The 27947-nt window shown below is 36.1% G+C and overlaps 1 protein-coding gene across 1 annotated transcript in view; it reads left to right on the top strand.

Moving 5' to 3' along the window:
- The window catches only part of Cwc27 (CWC27 spliceosome associated cyclophilin), a 192606-nt gene that overhangs the window by 141394 nt on the left and 23265 nt on the right, over positions 1 to 27947 (top strand). Inside the window, exons 12-13 of the mRNA XM_070031387.1 lie at positions 10964 to 11073; positions 17730 to 17833. Of these exons, the coding sequence (XP_069887488.1) occupies positions 10964 to 11073; positions 17730 to 17833 (214 nt within the window). The remainder of the gene's footprint in view (positions 1 to 10963; positions 11074 to 17729; positions 17834 to 27947) is intronic.

Raw genomic sequence — 27947 nt, 5'->3', positions numbered from 1 at the left:
TGTGTACCTTTCTCTCTTTGTGTCTCTCATTTTCTCTCACAATTTATTGAATTATTGAGGAATGCATTGTTCATTGACTTAAGAGAATTGTGGGTACCAAAAAACTTGGAACTTTACACACACACCCTGTTTTATCAACTAACTACAGCAAGTACTGCAATAAGAAAATAAGCCTTTAAAAAATCTTAGAAAATGAATTCAAACAATTTAACAGTCTAGAGTAGTTCAGCACACTTTCTTTAGTTCTATGAATGTTCACAAACACTTATGAATTATTTCATTGCAGTATAGAAGGATATAAAATATGGCTGCTCATTGCCCATCAAAAAATAAAGTTTCAATACTTAATCTGGTACTCAGGGACTTTCATGATCAGACTTTTGTCTTATTTCTCTTGTTCTCCATCTGACTTACACCTGAAATGAAAATTCTTCATTTTCAAAGAAGAAAATAGGTTGCCTACACTGTGTACTCTTCATACCATATGATCTCCCTTCTGTCTGACTCTCCCCTCACAAATATTTTACCAGGACATATCTTACCTCATTTGCCTATCCATACAGTTAGCAGTGTGTGTGTGTTACGCTTCTCTATCATACAGACTTTTTAGCATTGGGAGCTGTCACTGTTTCCCTCTTTGCCATCCATCCTGTCACCTCCCCCCACCAGCCATCGCTAGTGTTTGCTGTGTAATAGAGGAGAAAAAGCATGGTCTTTGAAGTCTGACAGCCCTGATTTCAAACCCCTGCTCTATCACTTATTAGCCATATAACCTGAGGCAAGAGATTTAACCTCTCTGAACCTCTGCTCTCTCATGCATAAAATTGGGAGAAGAATCCCCTTCTGTTGTTACAGAATTAGGGAAAGCCAGAGAGCATGCACAGGGTTCTTAGTATTGTGTCTCAGATCTGTATTTTGGGGAGCCACTTTATTACTTGAATTTCCACAATCACCTAGGGAATATTTTTTAATACCCTGCAATAGTACACTTGCAAAAGTTTTAAGGACTGATGTGAACCAGTTTGTTAACTCTTGTAAAGTACTTTGAAAAAATTATCTCATGGATTTATTATGAAACAGTAGAACCTATTTTAAATACTGATAGACATGCAGATATTCTGTAATAGTTGATTTTCTGGCATAATATTAGTTTTAGTATTGAAGGATTTGGATATTTTGCTTTGTTTTGTTCTATTGTAACAAAATAGTGTACACAATGTGTAGTTTCCACATCCAGAAACACAGGGAGGCATGGAGGTATTGTCTAAGTGGCCATCAGACTACAAGACTGTGGTTCATACCATCTGGAGAAGTACAAAGTATGCTCTGTTGAAGGACCTGGGGGCAACATCAATCAATCTGTGTGAGGGACAGGAATTTGAACAGGAGCAGCAAGCTACAGCTTATAAAGTAGAAAGCTGGAGCCCCCAGAAGAAAAGATATTCATGTCCCTCAATAATACTCAATAAACTTTAATCATCATGTGTATGTTACAGTTCTGTTTTGTTTTGTGTTTCCAGTTTTTTAATCCTTTTTAAGAAGAATGGAGAAACATCTGGTAAAAAGCTACTTATCAGATAGAATCTGTCTGACAGTCTGTCTCCTAAGATTGTAGAGTAAACTCGCTGTTTATTCTAGAAAAAGATAATACAATTAAGCCCAATTTAAACCACTTTGGTGGCTTTTATTCAGAACCTATTTTTACTGATTTAGGTTTTTGGGGTTTTTTTTTTTTGTTGTTGTTTATTTGCTTGCTTGCTTCGTTTTATTCTTTGTTTTGCTCTTGGTGCTAGGAATTGAGGCCTTAAACTCAGGGCTTTGCATGTGTTAGGCAACCACTAAACTACCAACAGTTCTTGGCTTTTTGAGACCGGGCCTCACTGTTTGACCCTAGCTGGCCACGAACTCATGATTCTCCTTCCTCAACCTCCTGAGTGCTGAGATTTAAAGCATGTACCACCACACCTGGCTTTCCTTATCTTTGAATATATTAGGTAAGATTATTTCAATTCATTTGAATTTTAGTGTAATATTTTGTAGTAGCCTAAATTATATGCTTTTATGACTAGAAGTTATTAACAGTATGATTGCTTTTTGAATTATAAACTCAACAAAGCAATATATTTCTGAAAATAGAGGATTTTATATTTTGATAGAATTGGAGCTTTAAAACAAACTTTCAGAAATCTGCAATGCCTTAAGGGAAAATACATAAAATTAAGAAGTTTCCTGGGGGGATTGGGAGAAAATAAGGGAGGGGTGACACTGTTCAAAAAGAAATGTATTCAACACCTGATTTACGTAACTGTAACCCCTCTGTACATCGCCTTTACAAGAAAAATATTTTTTTAAAAAAGGAAATTCCTAATCAGAGAATTTTAGTTATATTAAAGCCACATTCCATTTCTTCAATTATCACACTGGGCTATAAAGTATATAGTTCCAAAATTGGTATTATGTTGCGTGCAGTACACCTGCAATGAGTCTTCAGCATGAAGGAAAGTGTGTACAAAAGCAAACAGTGCTGGCTCATCAGAAAACCTGGTTTCTGATATTTCCAGCCCAGCACCATCATTGAACTTCTCTGAACCTCAGGTTTTCATTTCTAAAATTAGCAGGTGTTTGATACTTAAGAACACCCAAGGCTAGTATTTCCTTTTGTGATTCTGGATATATTCCTCTAATACAGAATTTAAAAGTCAAGATAAAGGGTCTCTTCTCAAAGTGTCCAATGGGAAATACAGCTGGAAATCAGTAAATATCTTTATGTAGTCCAAATCATAATCCTATCTGAAAATTTCAATATATTTCAACTTTATTTATTCTCTGAGACAGTTCATAACTTGCACATTTCTCAAATTAACTAATAGACAGAGGGAAATAGCTTTGCATTATTTACAAAAATTAATTTAATTCCCAAAATAATATGAAACAATTAAACAACCTTTATTATTCAAGTGTATTTCAGGTAGTCACCTACACTGTTTAACCACGTCTAGTTTTAATGAAACTGTAGCAGCTCATTGACCACCAGATGGAGCCAGTATTGTTTCCTTTGGGGCATGAAAACATGCTGAAAATAAAAATTGATTAATGAGAATGAATACATGGTGGATTTCCTATCAGAGTTCATAATACAGAAAACATAGACTTTTAACATCCTTTTGCCAACTCTTTGTAAATATACTTCTACATAGAAAATAGTTAACTTATTTCTTTGTTATGAACATTCTTTCATTTTGTCATTCATTGGATAGACTGGGTTTTTTTTTTCTTTTATTTACTCTTGGAAGATAACATCCAAACAAGTGTGAATGGTGTGTGTGTGTGTGTGTGTGTGTGTGTGTGTGTGTGTGTGGTGTGTGTGTGCACCTGTGGTGTATGTGCAGAGGGGTGGTGCTCGCATGCATATTGCTAGAGATTGAACTCAGGGCTTCGTGGTTGTTGGACAAGCATTTATCTTTTAAGTAAGTATCTTTTAAACATAGTAAGGATTTAACTTCTGGTCACACAATAAATATTAAAGGCTATATTTATGAAAAATGATCGTTTTATATATATATATATACACATATATATATAAACATATAGGCTGTCATTTTCATGTCACAGACTGTTCCCATTGCAATAATTTCCATAACAAATTTTCTTTAAAAACAGGCAGAAGCAAAGGCATTCTGAATGAAAAAGGGGACATATGTCATTTATCCCCAAGACCTCTTCAAGGAGAATGGCAACTGTTATGGGATTCTATCCAAAAGCTTAATACCTAGGGACCTTAATCGAGGCTAGCTTACTTAAAGTTGGCTTCACCAACTCATCTAGCTTCTGTTTAGCAATATTTCAAAATTATCTAGTTGTTATAGCTCCATTTAATTGGGCAACTATCTTGAAACAATGCTTGATAGGAAATGTACTCATGACTTTGCTCATGTAACTGTAACCCCTCTGTACAGTATTTTTACAATAAAAAATATTTAAAAATAATCTATTGTAGGGACCCACCTTGTGTACTCCGCAGAAATCTTCTCTTTAGTCTGGCATTAAGGTGACTCTAGACACTGTTCTAATACAAGACTTAAAATGATTCACCCATTGATTTGTCCTTTCATCTACTAACAGAATAAATGCAAGGCCTATGCTATGCTAGCTGGGCTGTGCCTGCCATGTGAGTTTACAGCCTAGGGGATGATTCAGATAAGGCACTTGCCATTCTATGCTGAACTGCTGCCGTGTGTTTGAAAGGTTAGAATGAGGGGGAAAGTTAAGCAGGGAGAATCAAGATGAAGCCATAAGGTTCTTTCTGGATGGAAAGTTCTTGCATAAACTCAATGTTCGGCAGGCTGTTCTTCTCTTATTCTCTCATTATCCATTAAACTATATGTTCTGGTCTAGTGGAAAGTTAGCCCCCTACCCCATTTTTATGGGATTTTACTTCACCAGGACATTGATGTGTTACCTGGGTGCCTTTTATGTACAATTGCAATGTTTGTCTTTTTAAGTTTTCTTTATTTTTTTTTCTCCAAGCATGAAGAACTAACTAAGCTAGTTAAAAGTTTGTATTTTATAGCCATACTTCAGGGGTTTGTAGCCCCAGATTTATAGTCCCTGAGATAAATTCCTTTCTCTCTTACTACTACCTCAATTTACTCATCAGAAAAATGGAGCTAATAAAAAGGATTAAACAAGTCGTTCAATTACTGGTGTTTGTCATACAGTGAGTACTTGAAATGTTAACTGTCGTGTTAGCTGTTTTTAAGTCTGGTACCTTTCCTGGAATTAACCAAGATCTGCTGTATTAAAAAATCTAATTAAAATGTTGTAATTTCAGAATGTGTATTAAGATATAACTCCACATCAGTAGCATTAATACTTTGTGTCCAACAAATCTGTTTCAGTATTTAAATTATGTTCACTGTTATTACCTCATAACCTTGATTTATATAAAAGTTTTTGTTTAATATTGAAGGAATAAATTCACTAAAACTTAAGGTATTCATAAGCCTTTTTAACTAATTCTGGCATTTAAGAGCCCATATTATATATGTATATATACATACACACATAAATACATATCTATTTATCAGCTACTTGAAACAAGTAGCTCCTGAGTTCTGGTCCTGAGTCAAGAGAGAGTTTAAACACTTATCTAAATTTGTGGATAGGTGCTATTGGTTCAATAACTACATAGCAGTAGAGAGATGCAAGCGAAGCAAGAATTAAGTTTTTGGCTAGCCCCTGTGGAAGGGTTGTGGACATTCTACCATGCAGAAGAAAAGATTCAGTATAGAATTAGCTTTTAGTCTTTGCCAGGGATTGTCATCTAAATTAGGAGTTCGAATGTTTTAGCTCAGGGTCTGCTGCTCACCCACATGGCACACTAGCTAGCTAAATAACTTCCTTACTTGGACCTTAGTTTCTTCACTGGAAAGTTGAATTAGAAGATTCTCAAGGCCCCATCTAGCTCTTTTTACTCATACCATAATATACATAATCTTCGTTGTGAAAACAATGTAATTGTATCATTAAGTAGTTGTACAAAATGGTTACAATTCCATTAGTCGGGTTATGAGTACAATGTGCCATTGTCACTGTCACTCACTCCCTTCATCATGCTCCTACATTATTTCCCCTCCCATTCCTACCCCCTAGTTACATGATTCAGTTTTGTATAGTGTACAATGAATATAATGACTGCATTTGCTCATCTTGTGTGCTCCCTTCTTTAATCTCTCCCCAAAAACATGTTTCTGCTTCCTGATATTCATTTTGATAACCAGTTCTTTAGTTGTTCAGAGGAGTTACACCTTGGAACTTCTCCCATCAATAGACCATCCTTTAGTCAGTTTATGTGTATATGCTTAGATCCTTGTTTGTGGAATCATGAACATACATAATCTTTAGCCTTCTGATACTGATATCACACATGAATTCAAAATTTGATACTTAGGTTTTGGTCAGTGGCTTCATTGTTTGCTCAGCTTTTTTTGTTCAGACTGGTACCCTACCATTTGAACAATACTTCCATCAGCATTTTGTTTGTTAGTTGGAGATGGTGTCTCACAGACTTTTCTACCAGATACTTTGAGCTGCTTCAGGTCTCAGCCTTCTGATTTGCTAGTCACAGGCTTGAGCCACTGGTACCCATCAATTTCTCAATATTTTCACATATGTTAAATTCCTTTTACTATTTAGATTCATTTCAAGAGTAATAAGTCTTTATCAGATATGTTTGTATTTTTTTCAGAGTATCTTTCCAAGTACCTGACACATAGAATGCACTTCATTTTCTCAATTTAAACATTAGTTGAAGACAGTATGATATACTGTGAGCCTTTAATATTTTACAGACTTGAAATTGTATCCTATTTTTATCATATATGGCCCTATCTTTTTTCCTCATTTGTAAAACAGCCCCAAGGATACTCCTTCATGGGTAATCAAAGATCTTAGCATGGTGTCTAACATATAGTAGTTCCTCAATAAATGTGCCTTTTTTAGTCTATCCTTAGTTTGTACTCATTTAGCATGTTTCACAGAAATTTCAGCTAAGGATTAGTTATTATATTGCATATTATTTTAATCATTCAGATTTATCATTGAGATTTATAATAAAATCCATAGTAGAGAACTCCATACTTAAATAATTCTGTAAAGTATTTTGCATTATATTAGCCAGATTTGTATTTATCCAGTTACTTTTTTAATTTTTGTTTATTCAGAATTCAAGCACATGAGAAATGAGTGTACTACTTCTTGTTCTGTAGCATGGACTGAGCTAACACAGAACTTCTTTCTTATGTAATAAATAAATAAAATATGATGGGCACGAGGGAAAGACACTGAGAATAAGAAGGTAGGAAAAGAAGGAGGAAGGGAAAGGAAATTCCTAGATACCAGAAACGAAAAGAAGACATAACCAGGATATTAAGTGAGCATGCTAATACTCAGGTTGCTAGAATGATATTCGACTCTGTTGTAGGTTCTAATAGCTAGAATCTGGAATTTTCATCTTCTGTCTTGGATAGAAGATACAGCCTTAGGTATATATAAAGAGGTAGGAAACAGAAAACTATACACTTGGTCAAGAAGGCCAAAAAAATCCTTTCCATTTTTAGAGGGAATGAAAGGGGGCTGGGGTGGGAGCAGAGAGGGAAGGAAGGAGGGAGGGAGGGAAGGAAGGAAAAAAGAATGTCTCATTAAAAAAAAAATTAAACTAAACACTACCTAACAGATATGGTCTGAAAGTCTGAATGTATAAATACTGAATGTTTTCACATGGTATAGAATCCAAAATCAAAAATTTAACATAGAAAAAGGTAGTGTTTAACCTCTGATTATCTTGCAGAATGAAATGCAAATAATGCAAATCCTCTTTGAAGGAGCCTTTGCACAATCTTGAGTGCCAAGAGTTCCTGTGTAGTGTGAAGAAGAGGTAGCCTCAGACAAAAATAAACTCACAATAAAAAAAAATTAGCTTTGATAATACAACTGTTTCTTCCACGTCGGGTAATATGTACATTTTTTTCCTTTAGCTTAGTGTAAGCTGTTGCAAAGCTCATAGAATTCACAAACTTTATAGACCATGTTAATGACAGTTTGCCTTGTGAAGGTTAAAATGTGTTTGTGACTTTAATTAAGTATTACTGTCTCACAATACTGTGAAATTTATGTAATCACTTAATCTCAATAATAAATTATTAGAAAACAAAAATGACCACCACTGAAGAGCCAGAAGACATAAACAAAAGGATCCTAAGAACAGTGTGAAAGATAAAACATAATTATGTTTAAAATAGAGACTTTTTGAAGAATAAAAATAATAATGAATAACTAAGGTCATGTAAAGAATGGATGAATTTGGAAAAAAAAAAGCTAAATACAATTTGTAAAATAAAAATATTAACTCAGATATAGTTTAAAAACTGATGAGATACAACTGGAAAGACAACTGAAATATAAAGTTAAGGAAATTACTCAGAATGTATTGATCAGAAATGAAAACGTGAAAATGGAATATACTCTGATTAGTCTTAGTTATTATACTTTATACCCAGTAAGAAAATTGAAAAATTGAGCAACTGTTTTGGTGCACTTGTGTTTATATAGGTGTTGTTGCATTTGGTTGTATGTACCTTGAATACGTTAGAATTTTAGTGTTTATGCCATCTAAATAGAACTTTACCAGACTTAATAATCATAGTATCATAGATCTTTAGAGTGAACAATAAACAGAAGTCATAGCAATTTACTTGTCACTGATTTCTAATACGTGAGCAATGGAGTGTATGACTATAATCCCAGCAATCAGGAGGCTGTGGGTAAGGGCGGTGTGAATTATGAGTTTGGGAATAGCCAGGGGAAATACCAAGAGCCTGTTTCCAAAAAAGTGAATAAAAACACTGCTACACATTCCTGAAAAGTGCAATCAAAAGGTTGGTCCTTACTAACAGAGACCATATGGAAAGGAATACATGAAAATAAAAGTAAGCATAGTTGAATTTGTTTTGAATGTTTTAATCTTGACTTACTGTGACATCAGATAGTTGAATTCATCATTATTAGCCTTCGCATTTATTTTCAAATTCTCACCACAAATAAAGGTTTTCAGTCATTTGTACCCCCGTGTGTGTGTGTGTGTGTGTGTGTGTGTGTGTGTGTGTGTGTGTGTGTGTGTGTGTGTGTGTGTGTGTGTGTGTGTGTGTGTGTGTGTGTGTGTGTGTGTGTGTGTGTGTGTGTGTGTGTGTGTGTGTGTGTGTGTGAAGAATTCATCTTTTGGGGCTGGGAATGTGGCTTAATGGTAGAGTGCTTGCCTAGCATGCATGAAGCCCTGAGTTTGATTCCTCAGTACCACATACACAGAAGTGGCCCTGTGGCTCAAGTGTTAAGAGTGTTAGCCTTGAGCAAAAAAAGTAGCTCAGGAACAGTCCCAGATCCTGAGTTTAAGCCCCAGAACTGGCAAAAAAAAAAAAAAAAGAATTTATCTTTTGTGTATTTGTTTCAACCATGAAAGCATTAGGTATTTCAAAGAATACTCACCAGAATTTTCCTTAGAACATCATGAAATTCTGTCACTGGGAAATGGTGGGTAAAGGCTGTAGGCATTAGAGTGATGGAACTGGAGCTTCCAGGCACATGTGAAGTACTACTGCTGTAAATCAGGTTGGGCCAGATTGGCCTGCTACCTCTTTATGTTCCTCTTCTCCAATTCCATTTATTACTTCATCCCATCATTTGACTGTTCTTCGTGATTCTAGTATTTGAGCCAAGTGCTGCCCTGAGTGCTGGGGAAACATGACTTCTCAAAGGCGTTTAATGTCCACTGAAGGTAAAAGCAAAGTAAACAAGAAGTTACCATGAAGTGTGGTAAAGTGCTGAGTGCCCTGAAAGCTCAAAGAAGGAACACGTAAATCTAACTTTAGTGACTGTAATGAGAAAAGATCCTTTAATGGAGTGCCAGCCAATATGAGACTAAAGATTGAGCAGGAGTTAAGCAAGGAACATTAATCGGAGAATAGAAGAGGGATGTTTATCATGTTCCAGAAAAAAAGAAACAGGAGGTGCAGAAATTAGAAAGTGAAGACAACAGCAAGATATATTCAAAGAGCGATAGAAAGCAAGTGATAACACTGTGAGGTAAATGCAACAAAGAAGCTGTGAAAGATGATATTAGAGTGGAAATCTTTAGGTCTGCCGATGTCCTTATGGGAGTAGAATGGTAGAATTCTTGCTTAGAATGCACACAGTCTCCTGTACTGAGGGGAGTGGGAGAAAGGGGGAAAGGGAATGCATTAACTGTTTCATAGGAATCCTGAGGTATGCAAATCCAACCATTATAAGATAAGAAGAAAGATTCAAAGATATAATTCAAAAGAAATACATGAAAAACTTCAAAACCCACTAAGATGATTTATTATTTCTGTATTTAATAGTTTCTTTTTCATCAATATGCTCAGCATTTACAGCTGTTAGTCTTGAAAACAGAGCTGGACATAGAGTACTTTAAAAGCACCCATATAAAATTACTTATAAAGCTGATCATTTCTTTCAAGTGCCATCAAAATCACATTAAGTAACCACAAAAAGAGCCAATTATTTCTTCGTTCATGTATTTTATTTTAACTAGAAGATCTCTTGAATAAAATTACTGTTGTTAATGTAGTACACATTTACGATGTTCTTCAAACTAGGTAACAGTGAGACAATGATAACTCACTTTTGATTCACTCACTCATGAGTAGAAAGATGACTGGCTTTCATTATTACATTGTCTCATCATGGTTTACCAGCCAAAGAAGAGATTGTTTAGACTTACTTGTTTTGCTTTTAGTCACAAATTTTCCAATATACAGAATACATATATATATACACACATATACATATATAAAACTATAATTTATAAGCCCACGTTAATTTACTTCACATGGGATTATCGTAGGACCAAATACATAAATTTCTAAATCTTAGTAAGAATTTTTTTCTTTTGTCTATCTTGACTTATATATGTTTATTTTATGTAGTATAATCAAGTTAGAGTCTGTTGTTGTTATAACTGGTGAACTAAAATGTCAGGTAGTTGAAATATCTACCCATATTTGGAAGATTATATCTTATAAGAAAGTGTAGCTGCTAACTTTAGGGCGCCTTAGTTATTTTAAAACTAAGATAGGTGATTTACAATCACATTTAACAAATACAAGTGAGAAGAACAATTAAAATAGATAAAGATAAATAAATAGATAAAACAATAAAGATGTTTGCAAAATTAGTCAATAAATTAACACCAGTTACCTTCTAAAGGAGAACACAAATGTTCTCTGAATAAATGGATCTTATTAGTTTTGTTTTTAAATGGAGGAAACCTAAGCCCAAATCTTTACTTTCTGTTTAGTGATGTGAGCATTTGCATTAGTAGGAACCTCTGTGTACTTCTAACTTGTAAGTATTGCTTACTGTTTTCCAGAGGAAGAAGCCACTCCAGATGGTGCTGTGGCAGAATACCGAAGAGAAAAGCAAAAGTATGAGGCTTTGAGGAAGCAACAACCAAAGAAAGGATCTTCCCGGGAAGACCAGGTAACTTCAGAAACCAAAAACACGTATTTAAATCATTGCCTTTCAGGGCTGACTAGACAATGGGGGAGGCACTACCTCTTACAAATTAAAAAGGATGAATTTATGCATCCTTGGTGGGGATCCAAGAACCTTGGCCACTCCTAAGAGTTCAAACTCTAGAGTTCTTTCCAGACATTTAGGTTAAAAATCTGAAACTTCCAAATTTTAGCCTGGTCCTCCCATATCAAGCCCAGAAACCCTTTAAAGCCATATATCTTTAGAAATTCATGTAGAATGAATATTATGAAATGGAGAAGTAAAAAGTGCAAATGATAAGAGTCTCTCTTCCAGCCCAGTAAATTAAATGCCAAACAGCCAGCTCAACTTGAAATTACACTACCTGGACATGAGACATTGGCCCACTAGTTGATGTCTTCTTCAATAAAACCCTGTTTGTTGCAAGTAATTTCTGAAGTTTTAGGTAGCAATATGAAAAACTGATAAAAATAAAGAATTCAAAGAGAAGCTGGGCACTGGTAGCTTATACCTGTATCCCTAGCTACACAAGAGGCTGAGATTTGAGGATTTTGGCCAGCCTGGCAGGAAAGTTAGTGAGACTCTTATCTCCAATTTACTATCCAAAACAAAAAAAAAAAAAACCAGAAAGTGGAGCTGTAGTCAAGTGATAGAGCACTAATCTGGCGTAAAAAAAAGTTCAGGGGCTGTGTGAGGATCAGCACTAAATGAATAAATAGGTAGAGATAGAACTAGATCAGAGATTGGGAGGCAGTTGGCACTTGATAAAAGAAATCTCTTATAGCTCCCTTCATGTTGAAAAGATAAGGACAAAGCAAAAGCAAAATTAATTTATTTTGTCATATGTATCAATATATATATATTTGGACATGCCATTCTAGGCATATGAATAAATATGCAAAATCAAGGTAAATTTAAAACCCAAATCTATTTGGTTAAATTAATCTATTAAGAAACTTTTTAAATGACTTATTATTGGTAAGGAAGAATCATCCATCAGTACTTAGAATAAAAATAATCATAGGAAAAGTTCAACAAAAGGGTATAGGGAATTTTAACTACAGTGCACTAATTTATATGTAATTTTCAAAAGAAATAGCATACCAAATGAATTTTTTAATTTTATTTTATTGAAAAGATGCTGTACAGAGGGGTTATAGTTACATGACTAAGGTAATGAGTACATTTCTTTTTTCTTTTTCTTTCTTTCTTTTTTTTTTTTTTTTTTTGGTTGTGGGGCTTGAACTCTGGGCCTGAGCTCTGTTCCTCAACTCTTCAGCTCAAGGCAAGCGCTCTACCACTACAATGCCACTTCCGGTTTTCTAGTGGTTTATTGGAAATAAGAGTTTCACGGAGTTTCCTGCCCGGGCTGGCTTTGAACCGCGATCCTCAGATCTTAGCCTCCTGTGTAGCTAGGATTACAGGCGTGAGCCACCAGCGCCCAGCTATGAGTACATTTCTTGTCAATCATTGTTACCCCTCCTTTGTTGTTCTCCCACTATTCCTTCCCTTCCCCACCCCCACCCCCAAAGTTGTAAAGTTCATTACCAATATAGTGTCTTGTGGGTATCATTGTTGCAATGGGTCATCCTGTGTCCTTGTTTCAGCATTTTGTTATTCCCCTTCCCCTTCTCAAATTAGACAAGTGTATACACAAGATGCAGGGTACCAAAATCAAATACAGTGACAAGAGGGTATATACCATAGGGGGAAGAACATACAAAGGAAACAAAAAAATCACATAGTACATTAAAAACAACAACAACAAAGAAAGACCTCTTGTGTGTATATCTTGGGGTTCATTTCACTTATCATCATCTTACTTGGTCATATGGACATAGCTTTTGAGCTTTCTGCTCATCTGATAAAATTATCCTAGACATATAGTAATTATTGAAAATAAGGGAAACCATGGGACCTGTATTTCTTTGGGTCTGGCTTGCTTCACTTAATATGATTTTTTTTCCAAGTCTTTCCATTTCCTAACAAATGGAATTTCTATGCTTCTGATGGAAGCATAGAATTCCAATGTGTGTGTGTGTGTGTGTGTGTGTATGTGTGTGTGTGTGTGTGTATGTGTGTGTGTGTGTGTGTGTGTGTGTGTGTGTGTGTGTGTATCACATTTCTTTGATCCATTCATCTACTAAGAGGCATCTGGGTTGGTTCCATATCTTAGCTAAGGTGAAAAAATGCTGCGATAAATATAGTTGTGCTAGTAGCTTTAATATGGCTTTGTTTGTGATCATTTGAGTAAATGCCCAGAAGTGGGATTGCTGAGTCATAGGGGAGTTGTATATGTAGTCTTTTGAGGAACTTTTTAAGTACATTAACTTGTTTTCATGGAATCTCAAAGCCTTCTAAATAGCAACTGTAATGACCATCAAACATACTGATGATCGCCTTTATTCATGATTGTCTCTCTTTCTCCCCTCAATGCAAATAATTAATAAGAACCTATCTTGTGGACATGCAGTGCTGGCTTATGCCTATAATCCTAGCTGAGGCCGAGATCTGAGGATCACATTTTAAAAACTGCGCACCAAAAAGTTCATGAGACTCTTTATCCTTAATTGACCAGCAAAAAAATGGAAGAAGAGCTATGGCTCAAGTGATAGAGTGCGGCTTGAATGAAAAAGCTAAGTGAAAGCATATGGCCCTGAGTTCAAACCCAGTACCAACATCCTCTCCCTCCCTCCCTCCTTCCCTACCCCCCCCTTCTCAAACTACCATGCAGTAATCATTTGGTAGTCACCAAGCATACACCTCCCTCCCCTCTGAGCTATAGGAAAAAAAATCTAATTAAACAAGTAATACCAAGAAAGAGAGTAAAAGAATAAATACAGGGAACTTGTAAATATGTAACAGTAAAACCTAAACATGGCTAAGAATGTGGGAAGGTCTCCCTAAGAAAATGTTCTATCAGCTGAGCTTTGAAAGTTTAATTTAAAAAAAGAATACAAGTATGAGTATAACATAACTAAGAGAAGAAAAGAGGTAAGCAGTAAGTCAATCCATACAATTTTTTGGTTAATGAATGTGTGTGTGTGTGTGTGTGTGTGTGTGTGTGTGTGTGTGTGTGTGTGTGTGTGTGTGTGTGTGTGTGTGTGTGTTACTGCAGAAAGGATCAAACTCACACAGGGCTTTGCATATGTTAGGATAATGCTCATCTACTTAGTTATATCCCTTTCCTATGTATGGTATTTTTGTGCCATATTAGGGATTTAGAGTTAGCCTACAGGCAATGAAGAAACCATTGAGAGAGGAAGGATGTGATCTCAGTTGCATTGAGAGAAGACCCCTCCAGCCTGGCAGCAATATCAAGAGTAGGCTGGAGTCAAGACACAGAGGCCAACTTGTGTAGGAGATGCTTGTGTGTAGCTATGCACAGACTGTTTGCCAAGCTGGGTGTCTTCAACATAACCTCTTCATGCAAAGTCTCTTGCTATGCTAAAGAACCATGCTGTAAGTGGTTGGCAACTTCTTCCTTCAGCAAAAGCCAGAAGACTGAGTAATTCCTAGCAGATGCCAAACAGAAATGCCTCCATGGAGATTCTATCTTCTTTATCATGTGACCCAGTATTGTTGTGATGTTTTCTTTTCTGCCTGGTGTCTTCTTTTGCTTTACAATGGAGCTCACAGAATTTCATCTTGAATACAGAAGAAGGTAAAAAAAAAAAGACCAAGAGGATTTTTTTGTTGTTAGTTTTTTAATTTTGAGCAAATGCCAATAGCATGCCAATTGGCTCTGAAAACAAAATGCCTTGCCACTTTTAACTCTGGGAGAAAGATCCAGGTCTGGTGTAATTTTCTAGAAATTTTTAGAATTTCATTCCATGAAGAAATGTCCTTTGTTTTCATTGTTCTTTATGTACTCAGAAAGGCATTTTGCAAAGTCCACCATTGAAAGCTGATACATTTCTGGGTGCTGGTGGCTCACACCAAGGCTAAAATCAAAACTATGGTTCAAATCCATCTAGTACACACATACATGATCCCTTCTCAACCAGTAGCTGGGCACAGTGGTATATACCTGTCATCCCAGCTAGGTGGGAGGCTGGGATTTGAAAGATCAGGGTTCCAGGCCAACCTAGACAAAAATGTTTGTGAGACTCCATCTGAAAGGAAAAAAGCCTAGGCATGGCATCACATGCCTGTCATTACACCTACAACAGAAAGCTTAAAATAGGCAGATCAATGTCCAGGTGTGCATCCAGGTCAAAAAGGAGACACACAAATAATGACTGTAAAAAGGGCTGGATGGGGGAGGGGAGAGGAATAGGGACAGGAAGGGATAGTGGGAGAAAAACAAAGGAGAGGATAACAATGTTTGACAAGAAATGCACTCATTGCCTTACTCATGATACTGTAACCCCTCTGTACAGCATCTTTACAATAGAAAGGGGGTGGGGCTGAGACATTACTTCTGTGTACAGCACCTGCATAACAAGCAAGCATAGGTTCAAAACCCCAGTACAGCCAAACTAAAATAATTAATAGGGTTGATATTTTTAAGGTACAAACTAAATAGATAAATGAAAAGTAGATAGATAGATAGACTCATGTAATTTAGATGGATGAGTGTTTATATAAGCAGATACAAGAAACAGATACACACTAAAATATTAACAATGGTTACTCATAGTATAGTGCTAATAGTTGTTTCTGCTTCTATTATCCAATATTTCTGTAGTAACTTATTTCTTATTTAAAGTGAATCCAATAAAATGTATAAATGAAAGAGATTTTTATAATGAATAGGGCTTAAATCTCAAGATTTGATATTATTTGAAGGCTTAGTTCCATAATATCTATCTAGAAACAGAAAAAAAAAATGCCAAAGTCCTAACACATTTGGCAGCTCTCAAAATGTCTATGATATTTTGTTGGCATTTTCACAAATCTCATTCAGCAGCTATAGTAATTTGTGTGTTTTCAGGTGTTCTGTATGTAATCATTAAATTTTGTAAAAATGCACTTTCTTTCCACTGTCATTTTGTAGCAGTAACCTAATTATTTCTTTCAGATATCTTGACACTTCTTGTTTTTTAAGTGCAGGTTTTTGACTGCCTAATATTTATTTTTTCATGAATTTTAATCCTAACATTCATTAAATAAATTTTTATAGCTAATTTCTTGTTATGATTTATCATACCTGTTATCCAGTTATTATATTAGATAATATAATCAATTATGTTGAAGAAAAATTAAATTATTGAATAGAATTTAAATGATGATCCTACATATAATAATGTAGAAATATCATTCCTTATCTTTTTCCTATGAAGTATGAGCATTTTAGTATTGAATTCAATATGTTTGGTCCTTTATCAGACAGGTAGTACTTTATGCCACTTTACTAAGTAAACTCTTTAAAACTATAGAATAGGAAAAAAATTTCTAACCATTATTCTCTGCTCACATTCTGAACTAGGCTCTTATCTCCAATAAACCACCAAAAACTGGAAGTGGTGCTGTGGCTCAAGTGGTAGAGCACTAGCCTTAAGCTGAAGAGCTCAGAGACAGTACCCAGGCCTAGAGTTCAAGCCCCACAACCTTAGAGAGACAGAGAGAGACAGAGAGAGAGACAGAGAGACAGAGACAGGGAGACAGAGAGAGAGAGAGAGAGAGAGAGAGAGAAATGGGAAGGAAGGGAGGGAGGAAGAGAGAAAGAAAGACACAGAGAGAGAATGGTACCAGTGGTTCAGAGCCAGCCTAGGTAAACAAATCCAAGAGATTCTTATCCCCAGTTAATCAGCAAAAAGCCAGAAGTAGAGTATGGCTTCATGTCCCAGTATTGGCACACAAAAGAAAGGGAAGAAAGAAGAAAGGGAAGAAGGGAGGGAGGGAGAGAGGAAGGAGAGAGGGCAGGAGAAGGACGGGGAGGTCATCATGATATTTCTTTCACTTAGAAATTTAGAACAGTATGCAATTTTATGTATATAATTTAACAGTATAACATATTAATTGCTTTTTACCAAATTTATCTAGTTCCTTTTGATAAACATTTGACATGTTCTGTTATACAAATATTGCTAATAAGAAATGTCCTTGTGCTTCCACATTGTTTTACCAGAATAGATTCCCAGAATTGGACTTATTGAATTAGAGGGAATAATCATCATAAAGTCTCTGATACATATCAACAGCTTATAAAACTAGTTTCAATTTACCCATCTTCTAGTAGTTAATGTGTTCATTCATTTTACCTTCCTGATACTCATATTTTTACATTGTGGAAATTTTTGAAGGCTAGTATTTGTATTTGGTATTTGGTTTTTTATTCCACATATCTTAGTGAATTACCTTTCTATTTGATAAAATTTAAAACTTAACTATTAAGTGTATATTTTAAAAGTGAAGTGTCTACCATGTAAATAAATTATAGTCCTAGAATCACAAAACCATGAATAATATCTTAGAGAAAAATGTCAGTGGAGAACCAAACATGACAGCATCCAAGTTTATTAATGTCATTATTGTAGCCTGAAGGCAATTTTGTCATTTTCCTTCAAAACTCAAACATTTATCTTAAATGTTTTATACCCAAGTGAGTTATTTTCCTTTCTACCAAATTCAAGTATTTCTTGTAGAATTATATTTATCTTTATCAGAAAACTTACCAGTAAAAAACGTTATTTCAGACCCTTGCACTGCTGAACCAGTTCAAGTCTAAACTCACCCAAGCAATTGCGGAAAATCCTGAAAATGACATTTCTGAAACAGAAGTAGACGATGATGAAGGATGGTAAGAGCTCTGACTTCTTTGCATTAACGCTGAAAGTAGAGACACTCAAAGTAGAGGCTCAAAGTAGAGACACTTATGGGGATATTTCCATTATGTCATACACTTTCTTTTCAGATCCTGTTGCCATCATTGTAAAGACTCTGCACCTTTTACTTCATCTCAGCTCAATTTAAAGTGATCAGTGAACATGTTAACCACTCAGTAAATGCCAGTGTAGTGCTAGCCTGTAGTAAAAGAACAACAAATATTTGCCACTGTTTCTGCCTTAAGTAACTTTGAAAATTGTGAGAAAGATAAGACACACATTAAGTAGCTAGGAAACAACTTTAAAAGATAATAAATCAGTGATTTTTAAACTTTCCCACCAACATTTTAGGATTCAGTAATTTATTCAGTAATCTATTTGCTACTGGCTTCCAATTCAAGTTTATGATCTACAGGATCCTTAGCAATATGAACTTAATTATATTTTAGCTTCAGATACTTTTCAGCTTTTAAAGACCCTGATAGCAAATGAGGAAAATAAGCTTAGGTATCTGTGGTCCATGCATGTAATCTTAGCTGCTCAGGAGGCCGAGATCTGAGGATCACAGTTTGAAACCAGCCCAGGCAGGAAAGTCCATCAGACTTGTACCTCCTATTAACCAGCAAAATGCTGGATGTGAAAGTGTGGCTCAAGTGGTAGAACACCAGCCTTAAAACACAGCATCCAGGCCCTGAGTTCAGGCCCCAGCACCATTCCTCCTCATCACCCTCCACACAAAAAAAAAGAGAGAGAGAGAGAGAGAAAATGAAGAAAATAATGGCATGTACCTACCCAGTGCTTAGAACTTTATCCTATGCTGGCAGAATGAAATAATAAATTGCTTTTAAGAATATTGTGCCCCTTTGTCTCCATGCTGATTCATCTGAAGTATGTTAGGCCTTCCCACACCTAACTGCTTCCCACAGCACTCTGGCTGAGGCCTGTGAAAGCAGTCAAGCGAGTGCAACACCCCCTACACATGACCCACCTCCTGGGGCCTCTGGACCATCACATGTGCCATTACCCCAACTCAGAACCATGGCCTCCCAAACAGTATCTCCCCTCTTACAGAATTGTTCAGCATTTGCATCTCTAGGAAACCTGTTAGCAAGATCTGTTGAATACTCACAAATCTAGAGGGTGGAGGAAGGAGGACTGGGACACATATTTTTTAAAAAGACTTAAAAACACTTACTGAGAAAACATTTAAACAAGTAAGGCTCTATAACTGTATATACTTGTTTAACCAAAAGGCTGAACGAGTGATCATTTGAATGGAATGAAGAAGCTTACCTACCTGAGCACCCTGAAAACAGTTACTCCTTGATTAATTTATACTTTCCGTATGATCTGGGTCATGGTGCCAAGTTTTAGAAAATCCTTGATCTCTTGTAGCATGTTTCAGTTACTTATCTATTTGTTTATACTTAAATTCAAACTTGCTTGAAGGTAGAAACTGGCTTCTCCTACAGTTCTGTGCCAAAGGCAGAGGCTCATTGAGTGTTGATTGACCCATGGAAATAAATGTACACTGCATAGAAGAGCTTTCTGTTTTTATATGACTGGACAGGTTTAGTTTTATTTTGGATTCCTTGAATGTCTCAAAATATCTTTCAAATGTTTTCGGTTCAGCCACCACACAAAAAATGTTTTGCCAAGTTCTCGTCCCCTTATTTTTTAATCCATATGCATTTTTTAAGGAAATATGACCCATGTGTTTCTGATTCATTTACACTTAACTCATCAAGATGGTGTTTTGTAAGAGCAGTGTGATGCCCAATAAGTTTTTTTAACCTTTTTATAAGCCATTTAAGCCCTTTTTTATTGAACAGGAAAGTCACCAACAAATTCAAACCCCAGAAGTTTCATTTGAAACTCCTAACCCACAGGATTCAAATTTACTTTCAACTTGGCAAGATCATTTCACTTCCCAATGTTCTTCCTAGCCCCTTGGTTCAGTGCTCTCTCATTTTGAATTGCTCATTATCTTCAGATATCAATTATGTGTTTTTAAAAGTGTCATTCATGTTTTTTATGGAGTTGACCATACATCCACGTTCCATCTAACATCCCAATATAAAGCTAAACAAACGGGCAAATTTCACCAGATGAGGGGGAAAAAAATCTTTCTTGTTGGCCACTTCTCTGTCTGAAGAAAAAAAAATAAGAAGAACCATCAGCAGGTCATCAACGGGTTTATTTCTGTTTTCAATTGTCATCTCATAAGTAGAAAATCAGATCTGTGTATTTTGCACCTCCATAATATTTTTGGTATTTGTTTCATCTAATAATAAAAATTCCTTTAGTGTTCAAAGCACTACGTAGAATGATGTACATAGGGTCCTTCTGTGATTCCTTTTTATCGCAATATAGACCACTTGGTTTTGTAACCTTATATGCAACAGCATCATTTCTGTTCACAAGTAAGTCAGTTCAGCTTTATCAAGTCTCTGGAGATTCAGACCCTCTTCATAAAACTATATTCTACACAAGAAAAGAGACTCATATTCTAATATTTATAGCAAATATTATGAGTGCATGGCATGTGCATGTGTGTTATGCATAAATTACATGCTTCCCAGATGATTTTGTAGGTCATGGTTGCCGCTTTTCTAAGAAGGGAAAGCCAGCCAGTCTGCTGTACTACACTGTCAGGGTCTGTTATCTGAGGTAAAATGATTGCTTCTAAGACATTTTTATGTGTCCGCATGAGTGGCCACACATTGAGGGATCATTTTCATTTTCTGTCAAGATAGAAACCATTACCAATTTGTTATGTTTTCTTTTACTTGGCAAGCTATCCTATTCACATTTTTGGCTGAGCTGCTGTATTGGCATGGTATACAACAGACATTTGGGTACCATTCAGCAGCATTCTACTTTTTTATGCAAAAAAAAAAAAAAAGTGGGAGGGGAAAGAAAAGAAATATGATTCTACTGTAAACAATGTGTATGGTGTTTGATAATTAGTCCCAGATTTTACTGTCTTCCAAGGCATTTAAAGAAGTGTTACTAGTAGACTAAGCTGAAGTACATGGTGGACATTTTTCACTCAGAATTAGTAAGATTGTTTTTTTTTTTGTTTGGCTATTTACCATCAATATTTGGTGATAGTGTTAGGTGACACTGGATTATCATTTTGCAGATAGGATAGTCTCTTTGCCACTGTGTTTTCTTAGTTTTACAGCACCAAATTTGTACAGCTATAGAACAATCTTCAAGTGGGGATTTCATAAAATGGATTAGACACATGGCAGGAGGCATCAGCCAAAGCATTCATGTGACCATGTGGATGAAGTCCATATGCCAGTTTGGGTTTGGTTAGATAAAGCTTGATTAGCTCCCAAGAAAAGTTTTGAGAGAGCTAAAGCTAACGAGGCAGTGGAGAGACTTATAAAAAAGAAAGCCACCTGCTCTTACCACAAAAAATTAAATCTGAGTGCAGACTGAAATTTTGTGAACATTAACTGTTCACTAACATACTCTTTCGAAAATGTCTTTCCAGATTGTTAAATGCAAGATTGTCTTAAACTTCACTAAATACTATAATGGTCTGTCTGACTTCTTCTTCCCCTTCCCCTTTCTTCCATTGTACATACAGTATTCAGTATTTTAAATATGTGAAAAACCTTAATGTTGCATAGTTGCCTGAAGTAAACGTTGCTAATGGTTATTATGAGGAAAATACTATTCCCTATAGAAAAATCAGACCACAGGCCCCATCACAAAAGTAAATTAAAACAATTTGTGATCTCAAAATCAAATACCTAATATGCACATATTAATTTGTATACTATAAATATATGTAAATATTTACATTAGTAATTTGTACATATTAATTTATACTCTTCCAGACATTTCTATGTACATGTATATTTTAAGAGGGAATAGGATCATATGTTTTAGTTTATCCTTGTTTTTTCCCCTCAGCAATGTATAGTGACTACGTCTCCCTGTCATACATGACGTTGTGAAATGATTTTAGTATTTAGTATTCCATAATATTTTATTATATGATAAACATAGTCTGAGTTGTCTTATTAATGACCATGCCTGTGTGTACTTAGGCTCTTTCTACTTTCTGTTATTATAAATAATGTTAAGAAGAACATTTTTATCTGTTCCACTGTCTACTTTCTCAAGATAAATTTCTAAAATTGGAATTGCTAAGTCAGTGAGGGTGCATGTTAGGCTTCTGCTAAACACTTTCAAATGGCCCGCCCTAAACGTCATTCTAGTTTATACTCCCAACTCAGTTTAGACTTGCCTGTAAGGCAGTTAGAATCTCAAGGATTGATTAAGGTTCTTTGCAGTGCTTAGTGAAAGAAAATAACATTTTAGGAGAAATGAATTACATTTGTAAGAATTTTTAAAATACACATTCAGTCTGGTTTGCTTCTGTTTTTAATAAAACTACACACTTTTTGACACAGCTCTTGTCAGAAGCCTCATCTCTGATTTGTCTTATTCTTGGTTCTGAAAAATTCCTCCTAAATATTCTGGGTTAAAACTGTAAAGTCTGGACTTTTTTTCCAGAGTTTTACTACTAAATTCTGGCTTGTGTTTAATATCAGTTTTATACACCAGTCACTGTTTTTGCTAGAGATGGAAGTTTTGAAAGTCATGAACCGGAGAGTGTTTCTCTGAAGTTAGCATAGTACATAAGAAATAAATACCAGTTGTCTGAATATCCAGTGAAATTTTAATAATACAGATGTTAAAAAAAGCAAGATGATTGACTTTTGGCTCTACCTTATAAGATACTGTTAGTGAACATAGCTTCTTCTCATTGCTTCTCCTGGTAAAGCTTTAAGTATGTACTTTATACACATAATTTACAGAATCATTTGTGTATATTTCCATCAAATCGCGAATGAAAAGTACAATGGCAGCAAACAAATATTTTAATTGGAGTGCCCACATCATCCTGTGTGGATGTGACCCAATCTATAGGACATGGGAAGCTTTATTTCCATGTCTCTGTTTGGTCATTCTTCTCAAGCAATGTCACTATGGTATTTTTGAGATTCAGTGTGCACAGAATCACCAACTTAGGCATGCTACAGCAGAATCTTGGACATTCCCACAGCAATACTTCACTAAGTCTAATTGTTTTCAAGTGATCTACATACCATTTGATTTTGTGGTTTTGTTTCCTTTTAACTATTTTTCTTCATTTACACAGTATTGTTTAAAGGTTTTACTTAATAGGTTTTTCTTTTCTTTTTTTTTTTTCTTCTTCATTTGTAGTTCTTTACACAATCTGGAAACCATAGGTATTCCAAGTATCTTGTTCCCATCTATGACTTACCTTTCAGATTTGTTTTTAACATATAAAATTTTGAAATTTTGTCTTATTTTTGTGCTGTCGTTAGCTATTTTTCTAAAATATATTTTATATACTTTATATATATATATATACATATATATATAGTTCATTACTTTGGGCTTCTAGGAATGTTGCTGATGTATCTTACATGGGTACACTGCTTTTATTCTCTTGATAACGAATAGTTCATTAGTAATTGTCTGGATCCATTCTGTTTTCCTTGTCTGCTCTTTAGTGAGTGTGGACATTAGCCCCGTACTGTTGACCCTGTTCCTTTCTCTCGCCGGGAATCCTGCTTCATCATAAGCTTCTCTTCTCTCTCTTTCTCCCTCCATTGACGACTTGTCCTCATCATCATTTAAACATGAGTCAAGCCTTTTCCCATCAAACAACAACAACCACCTCTTCCTCTTAGCTTCCTCCCTTATTTTAGATGGAAGGATTGTACAGCAGTTTCACTGGTTTGACTGCACACAACTGCTCTGACAGAATTCCAGCAATGCTAACACATACATTTTCATTTAAAATCCATGAGTCTGAAGACCAGATACATCTTGGTTTAGAGGTCATATTGATAGATTGCTCCAAATATTCTCTTGCTTTGGCTTCTGTAAGTACAGCCAGTCCTGATTTTCCTTTTCTCTTTAGGCACATCTTCTCCCACTCATTTAATGTCAGGATCTTCTATTCTGGAACCTCGTACTTCTTCCATTAGTGATCTCACTCATTCTGCCCTCACTGAGTTTTAGTGTTTTACATTTTACATTTAGGTTTATTATCTCTTTTGAGTAAAACTTCATGTAATGTGTGAGTCTTAGGTCATTTAATTTTCTTCATATAACTGTCCAGTTGTTCCAGTAAAAACATTTAAAGACTATCTGTTGAGTAGCCTTTGCAACTTTATCAAAGACCAGTCAACTGTTTATAGGTAGGTCTCCTAGTTAGTCCACAGCATGTATGTGAGGCTTCTCCTGGTCAGTCTGGTCAGTTTGCTGTGTGTGGGTGAGGAGTCTCCTGAAGTCCACTGTGTGTAGGTAGGTCTCCTAGTTAGTCCTCTGTGTATACGTGAGGATTCTCCTGATCAGTCTTCTGTATATGGGTGTGGAAGGGAGGTCTCCTGTCAGTCCACTGTGTGTAGATGGTCTTCTTCTGGTATTCCCATCTGTTCCATCAGTCTGTGTGTTTGTCTCATCATCATGTACATAAGCTTGATTACTATGGTTTTATAGTAAGCTTTAGAATTGAATAGTATGATTCTTAAAAGCCTATGTTTCTTTTTTCCAAAATCCCTTTGATCATTCTAGTTCTTTGCCTTTCTGTATAAACTTTAGAATCCATTTGTCTATCTATAGAAAACTTTCCTGGAATTTTTATTTGAATTTCATTCAGTGTATTGATAAATCTGAGGAGAATGAACATATTTGCTATGTTAAGTTTTCTTTACTATTTTGAATTTTAGACTTTTGGTGTTTCTCCATGGTTCCCTAGGCTCTGTTTGTTTCTGTTTTTCCAATCATTTTTCTCTTCAGTTTATAATGTGTTGTTTCTGAGGATCTGTCTTCAGAATTACTGACTTTTTTTTTTCTTTCCTAAGTCATCTTTAATGGGCCTATTTGATGGGTTTTTTATTTCAATTATTCTATTTCTATTAGTATCTACTATTTAGGTTGAAGCTTTCTGTCTTTCCACTTATTTCAAGAGTATTTGCTCTTGTTTCTTGGAGCATTTTTACAATAACTATTTTAAACTATCAGGTAATTCCAGGGTCTTCATCTCAGTGTTGGTAGTTTATTGTTTTTCCCATTCAGGCTGAGATTTTCCTAATCCTTGTATGCAAGATAGTTGTCTATTTTATCCTCACTGTTTTGAATACAATGGGTTTCAGAGTCTTTGTTAAATCTTATGTTTAATGTTACCATTGCCATACTAGATAGCCCACCCAGCTCCAGCTTTGGAAAGGGCTTGATTTCAGTGGCAGTCTTGTGCATAGGGTCTCTACTTTGCTATTTTTATCTGTCTCTCACATGGGCCACTGCCTGCCTGGGATCTGGCGATGAATCTGTCTCTTACTTAAATTCTCAAAGCTTAGAATCAAGTTTAGAATCAAACCCCCAAGTGTACTGACTTTATGGGATCTCTTTCCTTCTTCACAGTCTCCCTAACACCTACCATCCTAGGTCTCCCCTTTACCATTTTCTAGCCAGGAAGTTGGGGCATTCGTTCTAGTGAAGTTGGGACATTCGTTCTAGTGTTCTGCCTTGCACTTGTTGCACTGTGTCCATAATCAGGGCTAAACTGAGGTAGGAAAGGGATGTGAGGAACCACTGTATTTTATCCTACCCGCTTGGAACCACAACTCTTCAGAATTGGATACCGGTTCTCCCTTTTTCTCTTTGAAGATTCTGAAACCTGCACCATGCAGCTATTCTTCTTTTAAGATGTATACATGACTGTTAGGTTGTCTCAAACTGCATGGTGCTGAGTTGTCTACTGCATCCTCATCATTTTGAATAGTTTGACGATGCCTAACAGGATTTCATTTCTTTCAGGTCAACATCTAGCAATTTCAGTGTTTTTAAAGAAAATTTGTATAGTGAGGGCTGGGAAGGTGGCTCAGTGGTAGAGCGCATGCCTTGCATGCCAGAGGCCCTGGGTTCGATTCCTCAGCACCACATAAGCCAAAAGAAAAAAGCCGGAAGTGGCGCTGTGGCTCAAGTGGTAGAGTGCTAGCCTTGAGCTGAAGAGCTGAGGGACAGTTCCCAGGCCCAGAGTTCAGGCCCCATGACCGGACCCCCCCAAAAAAAAAAGAAAATTTGTATAGTGAATCATTCTTAGCATGAAAGACATTGTTCTCTTTTTAAAATATTTAGTAATTGGCTCTGAATTATCCTCAGTAAGAGTAATGTATATCTTCGGGAAAATTCTGTGCATTGTTGGCCTCACAGATTGAAGAGTAGGTCCTTAGCAGCATACTGAAATCACAAAAAGTGATCAGCAAACTGCTTCTGTGAGACAAGTGGACTGATTGGTGCAATGCATGATATGACATCTCCAGGATCTCTTAACAGCCTCTATTGGAGCTAAACTTGGTATAAAGTGTTCGCTTAGAGACTCTGGAGAACTGAGACTTCAATTCTTTTCACATAGTGTACACCAAAGAAAGCCAGAGTGCAGGAAGCAGGGGAGGCCTGAACATCATAAGACATGCTGCAGTTAGCAAAAAAATGCTGGAAGGATTTAGGTTTCTGTGGGCTGTGGAAGGGTACAGAGGTCCCCAGCTGAGAGAAAGAGTGTATAATACAATAATACCTGAAGCCATAAATCAAATTAATAAAATGTACTTGGCTCAGTTAATCTGAACAAAGCAATATTGGTAGTTCTTAGAGTCAAAAGGAGAATGCATTTTGCTATTAAAGTGTATTGCAAAATAATCTCAAAAGAACTAGATCTATTTTTTTACTCACTAGCTGTAAAGTACTCCCTCTTGTTCTTCTTGCCAAAACTAGGAAACCCCTTAACATTAAAACTTAAACTAAGCAATCAGATACAAACCAAATACTCATTCATCATCAGCTTTTGGGGAGTAATTCTTTCAGTAGTTACTGTAATTATGCTTCAAGTAGCTTATAGCAGAGCTCTAGAGTTTCTCTTTGTTCCTATGCTTTCTTTCTTTAATTCAGAAATTCAAATTTCCATCCTGTAGGTAAATCCTGCTGTCTGATTTCCTACATTTGGATAATGAGCCTTTTCTGCTCAATAAACTGCAGCTGTCTTACAACCTATACTCTTACCAATTAAGAATGCCAGATAAGGGGCTGGGAAGGGGGCTCAGTGGTAGAGTGCTTGCCTTGCATGCATGAGGCCCTGGGTTCAATTCCTCAGCACCACAGAAGCAGGAAAAAAAGCCAGAAGAGGCGCTGTGGCTCAAGTGGTAGAGTGCTAGCCTTGAGCTGAAGAGCTGAGGGACAGCGCCCAGGCCCAGAGTTCAGGCCCCATGACCAGACCCTCCCCCCCCCAAAAAAAAGAATGCCAGATAATACGCATTTTGTCTTCAATTATGCTTTAGAACCTGTAGAGCCAATAGCATATAATTATGAATCCTTGAGCTTTGTATAGATATTAACAAGCAAAGCTAAAGTTTGCAACAGCACTAGAGTTGCGCACAGTATTTAAAGGTTTCTACTTATTCACATAGGTCAAGTTAATTCAGTTGCCATATGTTGCAAGCTATCCTGATTTCATTTGATTGTTGTTAATGTAAATAGTGTGTGAGGTGTGGAATGTGAAATAACCTCAGACATGACATATATCCACACTGGATTTACGTTCCAGTATCCCAAGAGAGATCAGATGTCACTGTGAGGAAGATTTCTGCTTAAAACAGGAACTGGGAGTCAATGATGAAGTGCTTTCAGTCACTGGCAAGAAACTTTGTGTTCATAAAGTTGTGAAAAGTTGTTGTTGAGACTGTTGCCTCTTTTACCAAAGAGGAGACTGAGACTTCGGGTTCAGAGAGTAGATAGTAACACGGCAGAGGCAGGAGCCCAGGGAAATGACCCTTTATTTACTTAACCAATGAGAAGTTCTAAAATCTATGAAGCTCATTTGATTCTTCTCAGTTCACTACATTAAAACAAATGGTGACCTGATATAATCCCAACTACTTGGAAGGTAGAAATCAGAAGGATCTTAGATCAAGGTGAACCTGAGCAAAAAGTTAGTGAGTCCTTATCTCAACCAACAAACTGGACAAGATGGTA

This window comes from Dipodomys merriami, unplaced genomic scaffold (assembly GCF_024711535.1).
Source record: "Dipodomys merriami isolate MVZ:Mamm:240054 unplaced genomic scaffold, mDipMer1.0.p SCAF_20, whole genome shotgun sequence".
NCBI lineage: Eukaryota > Metazoa > Chordata > Mammalia > Rodentia > Heteromyidae > Dipodomys > Dipodomys merriami.
Note: the sequence above shows the minus strand (reverse complement) of the source record. Positions and strands in the feature narration are given on the sequence as shown.